This window comes from Belonocnema kinseyi, chromosome 7, assembly GCF_010883055.1.
Source record: "Belonocnema kinseyi isolate 2016_QV_RU_SX_M_011 chromosome 7, B_treatae_v1, whole genome shotgun sequence".
In the NCBI taxonomy this organism is placed as follows: Eukaryota; Metazoa; Arthropoda; class Insecta; order Hymenoptera; family Cynipidae; genus Belonocnema; species Belonocnema kinseyi.
In genome coordinates this window covers 42,554,812-42,568,278 of record NC_046663.1, presented here as the reverse complement: position 1 = coordinate 42,568,278, position 13,467 = coordinate 42,554,812, and the positions used below count along the sequence as shown (strand labels likewise).

Sequence of the window (13,467 nt, the reverse complement as noted above, 5' to 3'; positions counted from 1 at the left end):
GGCTCAGCAAAAAGTTGAAGAACAACGACATCAACTTGATCTCATGGAATTGGATAATGCTAGGATGAATGAAAATGTAACTCTGGAAATAGGACGCGTTAAGGTAAGGGGACGTCAAAAAACTACGTGACTAATTTTAAGTTATATCCCCCCCCCAAACTCATAGCCAGAAAAGTATTGTAGCCCTCAAAATTTCTTTAAAAAAAGGAAGTAGGGTGATTTTTAACGAAAATATGGAAAAGGAAATAACGAAAAGGAACTTTTTTCAAAAGCAGTTTAACTTTCAAACAAGGAGTTTAATTTTCAACAAAAAATATAAATTTATAAAAAAATAGTTCAATTTTAAACAAACAAAAAAATGAATTTTCCACCAATAATATTAAAATTTTACCAAAGAGAAGAATTTTCAACAAAATACATAATTTTTTAAACAAAATAGTCAAATTTTCAACAAGTAAGGATTAATTTTTCTCACAGAATATTAATCTTCTATCAAAAAGGAAAAATGTTCCACAAAAAATAAAAATTTTTAACCAAAAAAAAGTACTTGTAACCTAATAGATGATTTGTTTCGATAAATGATTAAATTTTCAAGTCAAAAAGTCGATTTTTCAAACAAAAATGTGCATTTTTAACTAAAATCATGAATCTTCAAAAAGAAAATTTCAAATGTAATTGAACTTTTAACCAAGTAGCTGAATTTTCAACAAATCAACCAAATTATTCTAGAACCAAATGGTTTAATTTTTAACCAAAAAGATGAATCCTTCACCAAGAATATTAATGTTTTACCAAAAAAGAATTGCCAACAAAATAGAAGAATTTTCAACAGGAAAATATTAATTTTGAACTAAATTTATGAGTCTTTAATAAAAAAAGGAAATTTTTTAAAAGTAGTTTCGCTTTCAACCAAGTTGTTTAATTTTCATTTAAAAAAAAAATGAATTTATAAGCAAATAGTAAAATTTTCAAATCAAAAGTTAAATTTTCCGCTAAGAAGATACATAAATTTTCAAGAAAATAGTTGAATTATCAACTAAAAATGTGAATTTTCATCACACATTTACATTTTTAACCAAATAGTTTAATTTTGCACCGAATTGTTGAATTTTCAAGTCAAAAAGTCGAATTTACAATTGGAAAATATAAATTTCTAACTGAAATTATGAATCTTGATAAAAATTTCAAATAGTAGTTGAATAAAGAGATGAATCTTCAACCGAAATGATGAATCTCAAAACGAAATTGAATTTTTACCAAAAGATTAAGTTTTTGGTGCAGCCCCCTCTCTCCTGAAATTGGCAATGAAGTTTATGAACGGCCCCTAAGATTTTCACGAAAGCTCTGTGAATTTTAACAAAAGATGTTCAATAAAAATTCACAAAATAAAAATACTTGCAGAATCAGTTTCAAGAGAAACTTGCCGAACTGGCTCCCCTGCCTGATATTTTGAAGCAAACTCAGCTGAAGCTGCAAGAGTCTCAGCAAATGCGCCAGATTGCTGAAAGGAATTGTGAAGACTTATCGAGAGAGCTTCTAGATTGCAAGGACAAAATTCAAGGGATTCAAAGGGAGATGGAAATTCTTCGCAGTGAAAACCAGGAACTCCAAGTACGAAAAATGATTCAACTTTTCCTCCCCTACTCCCCCAACTTCACCTTTTCAAACTTCAATGTTCTCTTCCTCTCCCTTTTCTAAATGTTTCTTCATCTACTTCTCCCTCTCCTAAATTCCAAAGCTAACAATCGTCTTCCCCTCATTTCTATTCACATTACAGAACTTCCTCTCCCCTTACTTCACCTACTTCCTCACGCCTTATTTTTCCTAATTTCTAGTTCCTCACGTCCCTTTCCCTTTTTTAACATCACTTCTCTTACTTCCAATTCTTTTCCCACATCTCCCATCACTTCCCCTACTTACCTGCCCTAATTTCCCTTCACCAAATTTTCCTCTCTTACCCAACTTATTCCTTATCTGCTTCTTATTCTCCTCACTTCCCAGCTAACACTCCCCTTCCCCTACTTCTTCATATTTCATTTGCATAAATTCCACAGTTCTTATTTCCTCCCACAGTCCAAACCTTCATTTCTCCTAATTCTTCTGCCCTGGTTTCTCCTATATTCACAGCCCTTCCTTCAACCCCCTTTCCACACCGACCATTACTTACTCTCACTAAATTTCCCCCCCTTCCCTCTCATCTACTTTATCTCTCCGCACTTCCTCAGCATTCACCTCACTTCCCTTTCACTCCTCTCGTCACATTTCCTATCACTTTTTCTACTTTCGATGACCTTTCCCCTACTTGCCCTTCACAAAATTTCCCTCCCTTCCCTAACTTGTTCCTCATTTATTTTCCTCTCTCCTCACTTTCCCAGATAACACTCACCTTCCTTAATTTGCCCATACTTCCTCACAATTCTCATAATTCCTCTCATCTCACATCCCCTTTCCTTATTTCAAGTCAATTCCCCTACTTTTACCCTCCTTCCCACATTTCCCATTATTTTCCGTACTTCCGTTTCCCTAATTTCCCCTCGTCAAATTACCCTTCCTTCGCCAACCTCTTCCACATCTATTTTCCCCTCTCGTTACATCTCTAGTTAACACTCCCCTTCCCCTACTTCCCCAGCCATCATTTTTACTACCACACTCCTCATTTTCTCTCAGATACCAAATCCTAATTTCCCCTAATTCTTCTCCCTTTGCTCTACTTTACTTCCTCTACTTTCACTCCCATACCCTCACTTCTCCTACCCACATTTCCCATCACTTCCCCTCGAAAAATTTCCCTCGCTTTCCCAACTTCTTCCTCATCTATTTCCCATTCTTCCCACTTCTCCAGTTAACACTCCCTTCCTCCTACTTCACCACCCATTTCCCAAATTCTTATTTTCTCTCACTTCCCGTTTTCGTATTCAGGCCTCACAGTCCCTATGCCACAGGATAAAATGAAATTCTATAAAATATAGGAACCAAAGGGTACTTTTTGTCACGCTTATAGTGTATTTTTTCGCACTCAAAGTGTTACAAATTCATGACAAATTTATAAGACTTCAAAGCAATTGAAGTTAATTCAAAAGAATTTAAATGGACTGGAAAACAATTTAAAAATAAGAAAAATTCGATTAATTTCCATGAAATTTGGATGAATTTAGAAGAATTTAAGGGTATCGAAAAGAATTCGATAAAATTCATAAAAATTCAAGGTGAATTTAAAAAAAGAAATTTTTAATTAAAACTATCTCAAAGTATGAAAAAACTTCAATAAATTTAGTAACTTTGAAATGAGCTTAGAAAAGTAAATTAAAGTAAAAGTAAATTTATAAGAATTAAAGTGATCTACAAAAATTCAAAAGAATTCCAAAGAACGAAAAATAATCAAGGGTAAATTAAAAAAAAATTAGGGTAAATTTCAAGACATAATTTTAAATTTCTTTAATTCTTTGAAATCTTGCTTACTTTTAACCAAATGAGTGACTAATGATTACAAAACAATTCAAACAAATTTAAATAAATTGGAAAAATTTATAAGAATAGAACAAATCCATTTATATCAGTAAAATTTGAGTAAATATAGAGAAATTTTTAAAGAAAATGAGAAGCATTCGATGAAACTCATAAGAAATCAAGCTCAATTTTAAAAACAATCCAATTCAAGATCAATGTTAAAAAAACTTTTTGAAAATCCATTAAATTTAGTAAAACTTGGTGCATTTAGAAGAATTCAAAAAAATTTGAAAGAATTTAGGGGAAAATCCAAATAAATTGCAAAAAAAGATATGTGAAAATCTCTTTAAATCTTCGAAAGCCTACGATATCCCTCAGTTCATGTGAGTGAATTTGAAATCCATTAAAATATGAAAATCCCTTAAAATTAATAAAACTCTGGGAAATTTCTTGAAATTGTTTGAATCTATTGAAAATTCCTTGGAATATTTGAAAAAAACCCTAAAATATTTCAGTCTTCGAGTAAGCAAAAATGAGTAAATTCAGAGAATTTAAGTTAATTAAAAAATTCAGAAGAATTCTAAAGAATTAAAAACACACACGATAAATTAATTAGAATTTACGATAAATTAAATAGAATTCAGGAGGAATTCCAAAAACTAATGTCAAATCTCTTACAATATTAGAAACCCTACAAAATACCGCACTTCTCGTGAGTAAAATCTTCAATTTTCTAAAATATTATAAAATCCCGCGAAACTGTATAATAATATTTCCTGAAATATTTTAAAAACTTGTAGGTCTTGTAAAATCGTTCCATATCTTTCGAAATTCTAGAAAATGTATTATTCTTAAATATTTCAAACCATTTGATATCCCAAAAAAGTAATGAAATTAATTAATAATTCCTTAACATATTTTTAAATTCCCTGAATTATTTACAAATAAACTCCTTTTAAAAATGCTTTAGAAATTTAAAAAATTTCCTAAAAGCTTAAAAATCCATTCAAAGTATTACAATCTATTAAATGTTTCTGGGAAACTTTAAAAATTCCCTGGAACATTCAAAATAATTTAAGACAATTCAGAAATAGGTAAAAAACTGAATTAAATAAGAATTAATCCACGAGTTAATTTGTTGCAAGAAAAGTGACTAATATTTTTTTTTTAAATTTAAATGTGACTAAACAGTGATTTGAGAAAAAAATGGACCAAAAGTGTCTGTATGTCAGCCCTGATTATTTTTTACAGAGATTATATGATTTGCTATATCTTTTCAAAATTCCTGACTCTTGAAAGACTACAACTATTGATACATTTTTTTAAGCTCCATTATGCAAATAGGGTACCGTTGTTCCAAAAATCCGTAAAAAATAAAAAAATAAAAGTTGCTAATCAGACTTTAGATAGATTTCTCATTTTTTTAATAATTCAAGGATAATTGCGGCCATGGATCGGGAAAATGTGACGAGCTAGAGAGAAAGAATAGCGAATTACGAACAGAAAATGATCGTCTTCAAAATTCCTTAATCAGAGTTCAAGAGCAAGAAGCCCAAGTTCAGAAGCGAATTGATGAAAAATTACATGAAGTCGCTCAACTGACATCTCTACTTGAACAGGTATCAATGAAAGATAAATATTTATCTCAATTCTTATTTTATATTTAAAAAGGTGGCCGCAAAACTTTTTTTTAATTTCTTGACTTTTTCCGGGTTAATTTTTTTTCTGTCCATTAGTATTTAGAGAACAACATTTTTGTCTGCTTACATTTTCAACATTTAATATTTTATGAAGGGAAAAACTGTTTCAGATTAAAATTGTAAATTTCAAATTTATTTATTTCAACCAAAAACATGACTTTTTACCATAAAGGATGAATTTTTAATCCAAAAGAGTTGATTTTCTGTCCAATTAGATGACGTTCAAGCAAAAATTAGAATTTTTGACCAAGGAAATCATTTTTTACCAAATTATTGAATTTTTAAGACAAAAATTTACTTTTTTACAAAATAGATTTTTTAAACTTAATAATCGAATTTTCTACTCACAAAGATAAATTTTTAAACAAGTAGTTGACTTTTCAAACAAAAACGATTAGATTAAAAAAAAGAAGTTGTGTTTTCAACTAAATAGTTGAATTTTTAAGCTAAAATTTGAAAGTTTTAGAAAACAGTTCACTTTTCCACACAAAAAGATGAATTTTGAATGACAAAAAAAGTTGATTCTCAATCAAGAAAGATGAATATTCAACAACAACAAAATAATATTTAACGAAACCGTTGAATTTGCAACCAAATAGTTGAACTCTGATGCAAAAGAAACGAATTTTTAACAAAATACATAAATTTTCTAACATATAGTTAAATTCTCTACTAAAAAATCCAATTTCGACCCAAAATAGAAAAGTTAAATTTTAGAGTAAAAAAATTAATTTGTTCAAAAAGAAAAGTAGAAAAAAAATCAATTTTCAATCAAAGAAATTAATTTTTAACTGAAACAGTTTCATTTTTTTCCAAAAATGTGAAATTTCTACTAAAACAAAAATATGAATTCTCAACCCAAAAATATGAAGAAAAAATCATTTTTAACCAAAAAAAGGAAATTTCAAACCAAGAAGATTGGTTTTCTTCTAAAAAGACGAATTTTCAGCCAAAAATAAAAAAAATGAATTTTGAACGAATAGTGTAACGGTACATTTTGCAAGGAAACAAAATTTTATTTTAAATAAAAAACGATTGATTCCAACTAAAAAGGATGAACTTGCAAACAAAACGGACCACTTTTTGACCAAATTGTTGAATTTTTACTCAAATAATACACTTCCTAACTAAAAATATAATTGCCAGCAAAAAGCAACAGCAAAAAAAGAAAAGAAGGAAAAAAAGAAATACAAAAATATAAGAAAAATAAATTCCTGGCATAAGCAAAAATTGAAAAAGTTTTGCCTATTGCAAGATTTTTTTCAAAATTCCTGACAAATAAAATTCCCTGCATTTCCCTGTATTTCCGGGTACTAACTGATTTGCGGCCAGCTTGATTTCACTTTTAATATTTATTCCTAAATAAAAATTTTCCCATACGTAAAAAAAAAAGAATTTTTTTTTATAAATTTTAATATTTAATTAGGTTCGAGAGGATTCGGCAAGACAAGTGGCAAGAACTAAAGAAAGATGTGAATTAGTTAGAAAAACGATGCAAGGACAAATATCAGAGATGGAAAAACAACTTGCTCAGTGTCGGGCAATTGCGAGAGCTGCTCAAAAAGATAGAGACGAAGTAATTTTCAAGATAATATTTTTAATAACTTTAGTTATTCAAAATGCCAGACTTTACAGCCCAAAATGCTTTCAAAATAGGGGAAATGAGTTGATTTTTTTTACAAAAATAGAGAATTAATAGGAGAATGAATTAATTTAAATAAACCACATTAAAAGAGTGGAATTTTCGAATTTTTAGGAGAAAAAGTGCTTTTCTCTATTTGTTTTTTTTTCAAAGTCTAAATTTGGTGATCAGATTCTTAATTTTATTTTCAGTAATTCTGCAAATTAATTTGATTGTTGGGAGTTAAATAGGATTTTAAATTGGTTTTTAATCTCATTTAAGTTTCTTTCGTTTTATTGTAATTTATGGTAATGTCAGTAATATTACAGGTAATTTATGGAAACTTAAATAATGTACTTTCCATAAATTACCGGAAATTTCTATTACCTGCAATCATAGTTTCCTTACAGTTCTTACTGTTTGTGGGCTGATTATCGCAAAATGCGATCTCATAGATGTATAATTTTCATTATTCACCTCTGACGTCATTTTTGCCTTCCCATAGAAATAAAATGTAGAGCTTTAGCCGTCTGAAATCGTGCATGTGTCATACAAATTCTTTAAAAAGGTCCTGTACCAACCCAGTTAACCCTTAAAGTGCATTGTGGGTGTCTGATACCCCAAGAAATGTTCAAACTCTTATAAACCATACTTAATTCGAAAAAATTGATTAAGCATTGCCATCTAGCTTTAGTTGGAAACACTAACTGTAAGTAAAGTCGTTTGGCATACTGACGCTTGACGCAGTCAGTGACTGACTGCGTCAAGCGTCAGTTAGGTCAGCTAGCAGCAGCTGCTGAATGTGGAGGTAAAAAAATCATGGGGTGTAAATAAATATCTTTCTTGGAAGCACCCTTGTTGCTTTTTTTTATGAAAGTCCACTAATTCAAAAGTATAGTCATAAATTTTCAGGTTACAATCATTAAAATTGCATAAGTTATGAAGTTTTAAGTAAAAAAACACTATTTTTTCACTTTTTTAAAATAAATTTTTTAACAAACCTAAAATAAATAAATGACTATAAAATCAACTCTACCTTATAAAAGATACCTTAAACTATTTCGGGTAATTTTATTGTGAAAAAATATTTAATATGGGTTAAACAACACATGAATAAATACACTGGGGTGTTAAACACCCACGGTGCACTTTACCGTGATTTTTAGCATCTATGCACTTTGAGGGTTAAATCAATTATTTATTCGGTCCCTAACATATTATTTCGTTCGTACGAGTAGATTAGGCAGAAGATGCAGGGCCAAATAAACAATCTGAACGAGTCTTTCGAACACGCTCAAGGACGTATTAGATCCCTACAAGGTCACGTAAACTACCTCAAAACTTCATACAGCAACATCTTCAGCGGCCAGGGCCAAGGAGAGAGTCCGGGTCCTCTAATGGCCGGAGAAGTTCCACTTCAAGGTCAAGGATACGATTCCTGCGACTGTAATTATTAAATACGAAAAAGAGTAGAATTCTGGTAGACGGCGAGTTTCTCCAGGCCTAAACGAAATTCCCAAGAGCCGAAGAAGCAAATTTTCACAAATTTTCACGAAAATTCATCGAACTCACGATATAATAAAAAAAAATCTCCAATTTTAAGTGTTATGTCCAATATTAGTCTGAATTTTAAAACTAGAAACAAAAAGTAAATAATTTGTATAAAGTCTAAAGCGTGAACGATTGTAAATTTCTGTCTTATGGGCCAACTATTTTGATGATCTTTTTAAAAATAAAATAAATCAATGAAGCGAGACGATTAAATTTCAATACAAATAAGTTTACGTTTTATTTATTAAGAAATTTACCATGTGGTTCCTACAAATCATTCAAGGTGTCTACTAAAATCCTGGGAAAAAATTTCCCTGATTCTTGCAAGTTTTTTCCATGTACAATTTTTGGCGAGTATATTATAAATAATTTTTTTTTTTAGTTTTGTAGTAATTCAATTAATATTATAAGAAGTTTCTAAATATTTTAGCAAGATAGATTACTCAAATAATACTAAAAAAATAATTGTTTTTTAAATTTCTCTTTAAGTCCATGAATGTCAATAATTCAAATTTTTATTTTATCTACTTATACTTAAAATTCAGTGCTATATTGAAAATTAATTTCAATTGTTTCAAATTCTTAACTTTTCAAGTAAAAAGTTGGAGTTTCAAAAAAGTTAGATTAATTTTTAACCAAATAGTATAATTTTCAAACGACAAGATCAATTTTCTACTAAAAACAAGATTATTAAAAAAAAATTAATTTAAATTTTAGCTAAGAAGTTTTATTTGGAACCAAAAATTCAAAATAGACGATTTTTAAAGAAAATGTATGAATTTTTAACAAAAATGTTGAATCTTAAACTAAAAAAGACCATTTTTCAGCCAAAAATGGAATAGTTAAATTTTCAGTTAAGAAAGCTATTTTTCCACAACAACAAAAAAACAGATTTATTTTTAAAACAAATTTAATTTAATTTTTAACTAAGTAATTTTATTTCTAACCAATAATGTGAATTCATTATTAAAATGATCAATATTTAATGCAATACTTCAATTTTGATGCAAACAAAAAAATTCAAAATAGACGATTTTTAACGAAAATGTATGAATTTTGAACAAAAATGTTGAATTTTTAACAGAAAAAAAACATTTTTTGATCAAAATTGGAAGTTAAATTTTCAGTTAAAATAATTATTTTTCCACAAAAAAATTATAAAAAAAAACACATTTAACTTTCAATCCCGTAGTTTTATTTTCAACTAAAAAGATTAAATTATTTACTAAAATTATCAATATTTCATTGCAATACTTGAATTTTTAGGGGGAAAAAGAAAAAGGAATTTTTAACAAAAATACTGAACTTTAAACTAAAAAAGACCATTTTTCAACCAAAAGTGGAATAGTTAAACTTTAATTTAACTTTTAACCAAGTAATTTTATTTCTAACCAATAATATGAACTTATTATTAAAATGATTAACATTTAATTCTACTTTAATTTTGAAGCAAAAAAAAATTCAAAATAGATGAAGCAGATTTAGTTTAAAAAAAATCTAATTTAACTCTTAACCAAGCGGTTTGATTTTCAACCAAAAAGATTAATTATTTACTAAAATTTTCAATTTTTAATTGCAATACTTGCATTTTCAGGTGAAAAAAGGAATTTTTGAACAAGACGATTTATTTTCAAATAGGAAGAGTAATTTTCTACCAAAGAAGACGATTTTTTTTACAAATGTATGAATGTTTAACAAAAATTTTGAATCTGTAACTAAAAAATATCAATTTTCAATCAAAAATGGAAGTTAAACTTTCAGTTAAAAAAAATATTTTCCGGCAACAACAAAAAAACATTTTTATTTGTGAAACACATTTAATTTAATTTTACCCAAGTAGTTTTATTTTTAAACAAAAATGTGAATTAATTACTAAAATGATCAATATTTAATGTAATACTTGAATTTTGAAAAAAAAAATTTTTCAAACAAGTCAAATAATTTTCTATCAATGAAGACGATTTTTAGAGAAAATGTATGCATTTTTAACAAAAATGTTGAATTTCCAACTAAAAAAGATCAATTTTCAATTAAAAAAATGGGATAGTTAAATTTTCAGTCAAAAAATTATTTTCCAAAAAAAAAATTTATTTTTAAAACGAATTTAATTTAACTTTTAACCAAGCAGTTTTACTTTCTACCAAAAATGTGAATTAATTACTAAACTTATCAATATTTAATGCAATACTTGAAGTTTTAAGCAAAGAAAGAAAGAATTTTTAAACAAGACGATTAATTTTGAAACAGTCTACCAAGAAAGACAATTTTTCAATAAAATATATGAATTTTAACAAACATGTTTCATTTTAAACTGAAAAAGACCAATTTTTAACCAAAAAGTTGGATTTTTAACCAACTAATTAATTTCCTACTAAAATCATGAATCTTCACCTGGAATAGATACATTTTAAACCAAGATATACATTTTTGGGAAAAAAGTTCAAGTTTGAACCAAAAATAATTCAATCTTAGTTTAAAATAGAACGATCTGGAACAAAAAATGTATTAGTTAATATTTCAACGACAAAAGATGAAAAAATTTAATAAAAAATAAAGCAATTCTACCAGAGAGAACGAATTTTCAACGAAATGTATGAATTTTCAATTAAAACCGATAAATTTTTAACCAAAATAGAACAGTGGAATTTTCAGTTTAAATAATTGACGTTAAAAAAAAACGATTTTTTGACAAACTAATTCAATAAAGTAATATAAAGCTACTTTTACAAATGACGAATCATTGTTATTCAATTTAATATCGCAATTTAAAGCAAAATTAAGTAAGCTCGAAAAAAATTCCCTGAGTACAAGAAAAATTCCGTGACCATTCCAGGTTTTTCATGTGGGGTAGACACCCTGAATAATTGCGGAAAACGAACAAAACTAAAAGTATCGTGGTTCGAAACCTAGCGCAAAAAAGAAAACATTTTTATGTACATGAGGAAAAATCGTGAAAAATGCGAAAAAATAGATTAAACTCTTAAATTTCAATACAGACTTGGAAAATTTATTTTTTATTTCAATTAATTAAGAAAATTCGCAATGTGCTTTCTACAGATAATTGTGGAAAACGAATGAAAGTAAAAAAGTATCGTGGTTCAAGACCTAGCGCAAAAAAAACAACATTTTATATGTCTAAGTAAAATGCGACAAAATAAATGAAATAAGACGCTTAAATTTCAATACAGATAAGAGTACATTTTATTTATTAGGAAATTAACCATGCGATTCCTACACATCACTGTGGAAAACGAATAAAACCAAAAGTATCGTGGTTCGAGACCTAGCGCAAAAAAGAAAAACATTTTATTTACATAAGAAAAAATCGCGAAAAAATAGATTAAACTCTTAAATTTCAAAACAGATTAGGAAAATTTATTTTTTATTTAAATTTATTAGGAAAATTCAGAACGTAGTTCCCACAGCTAATGGTGGAAAACGAATTAATCTAAAAGTATTTTGGTTAGAGACCTAGCGCAAAAAAGAAAACCATTGTATGTACATAAGAAAAAGATTAAAAAAATTTACTTTTTACTTAAATTAATTAAGAAAATTAACAACGTGGTTCCTGCGGATAATTTTGGAAAATGAATGAAACTAAAAGTATCGTGGTTCAAGACCTAGCGCAAAAAAGAAAACCATTTTATGTGCACAAGAAAAAATCGCGAAAAATGAAAAAAAAATAAAATAATAAACTCTTAAATTTTAATACAGATTAAGAAAATAGATTTTTTATTTAAATTTATTACGAAAATTCGTAATTGGCTTCCTATAGATCATTGTGGAAATCAACTGAAAGTAAAAGTATCCCGGTTCGAGACCTAGCGCAAAAAAACCATTTTATATGCCTAAGTAAAAGGCGAAAAAATAAATGAAATAAGACGCTTAAATTTCAATACAGATAAGTGTATGTTTTATTTATTAAGAAATTCACCATGTGGTTCCTACAGATGATTGTGGAAAACGAAAGAAACTAAAAGTATCGTGGTTCGAGACCCAGCGTAAAAAAGAAAACCATTTTATGTACATAAGAGAAATGCGCGTATAGGATATAGATAGATAGATCGGTTTAATTAACATCATTCTGTGGACTTCAGCATGCTGAGCTTGTCTAGTAGAGCATCCGAGCGCGAGCGAAGTCTTTCCATTTCAACACGAAAGAATTCTAACTGGGTTTCAATCTCCGTTGTCATTTCGATTCGACGAGAGCAAGTGTCACAACACCTGTTTCTTAAACAACAAAGTCGCGACATTATTATTATCGGGAGGACGATGATGATTTGACATAAATTATCTTGATTACCAGATAACTTACTTTTCCACCGAATGAGTCTGATCTGAACAGGAAGCTCGAGGCGAACAAGCAGTTACGATTATTTCGGGTGGACAAGCAGTAGGCGTGTAACTTGCCTCTCCACCTCGCAGGCCTGACTTGCTCATATTCGCGGGATTGGGAGTTCGACAATCCCCGCATCCCTTCAGCAAATCCATCAAGAGACCTCGTACTTTTTTACCGCTGAGTCTTCTTTTTCGCACCTACAAAACAAATTAATTTCAGCATTTACAGTGCAAAAAGAGCCCAAAAATCCCTTTCCCCTTCCCGAACCCTCATGAACCTGGCTTCTTTCATAGAGAATTCTGACGACTATCAGGCCTCAAGTTCATGCACCAGAACGGCCGGATATCGGAACGAGCCGAACTCAGCCGAAGTGTTTGAAATTTTTAAATTTGCGCCAAAAGGCGTGTTCCGTTCATTTATAAAGTTGTCGAACACATGAACCGGAATGACCGGAACACCAATCACAGAGCACCTTCACAAGAAGGCACGTTTCTGATTGGTCAATGTCTCATTCCGGCCATTCCGAGATCCGGCCGTTCTGGTGCATGAACTAGAGGCCTCAACCAAAGATATTATAAACGTAGATGCGGTGCGGGCTTAGTTGTCCGTCATAAATATAGACGGCGCATCCGGCGAAAAAAGTCACTTCCCCTCTGCCAAAGATATTATAAACTTAGATGCGGTACGGGGCGTCGGAGTGGGGAATAATATATATAGGACATCACATTTTCTGTCCTATCGAGGTGCTGCCCTCATCGTACTACGAAGTCGAATTCTTGTTTTCTCATTCTTCGTAAAATATGACGGTA

The 13,467-nt window shown here is 29.3% G+C and overlaps 2 protein-coding genes across 6 annotated transcripts in view; one reads left to right on the top strand and one right to left on the bottom strand.

The window, feature by feature from the left end:
* The window catches only part of LOC117177036, a 43,178-nt gene extending 34,674 nt beyond the window's left edge, over positions 1-8,504 (top strand). For all 3 annotated transcript variants that reach the window (XM_033367499.1, XM_033367498.1, XM_033367496.1), the window contains 5 exons: positions 2-103; positions 1,402-1,611; positions 4,884-5,066; positions 6,574-6,723; positions 8,007-8,504. In XM_033367499.1, coding sequence (XP_033223390.1) covers positions 2-103; positions 1,402-1,611; positions 4,884-5,066; positions 6,574-6,723; positions 8,007-8,225 — 864 coding nt within the window. In that variant the 3' untranslated portion in view covers positions 8,226-8,504. The remainder of the gene's footprint in view (position 1; positions 104-1,401; positions 1,612-4,883; positions 5,067-6,573; positions 6,724-8,006) is intronic.
* Positions 8,505-12,209: 3,705 nt separating this feature from the next.
* Positions 12,210-13,467, bottom strand: part of LOC117175800 (probable serine/threonine-protein kinase kinX) — a 52,737-nt gene continuing 51,479 nt past the window's right edge. For 2 of the 3 annotated variants that reach the window (XM_033365548.1, XM_033365547.1), the window contains 2 exons: positions 12,635-12,855; positions 12,210-12,549 (listed from right to left, as the gene is read on the bottom strand). In XM_033365548.1, coding sequence (XP_033221439.1) covers positions 12,399-12,549; positions 12,635-12,855 — 372 coding nt within the window. In that variant the 3' untranslated portion in view covers positions 12,210-12,398. The remainder of the gene's footprint in view (positions 12,550-12,634; positions 12,856-13,467) is intronic. The other variant, XM_033365549.1, reaches the window with a different exon arrangement.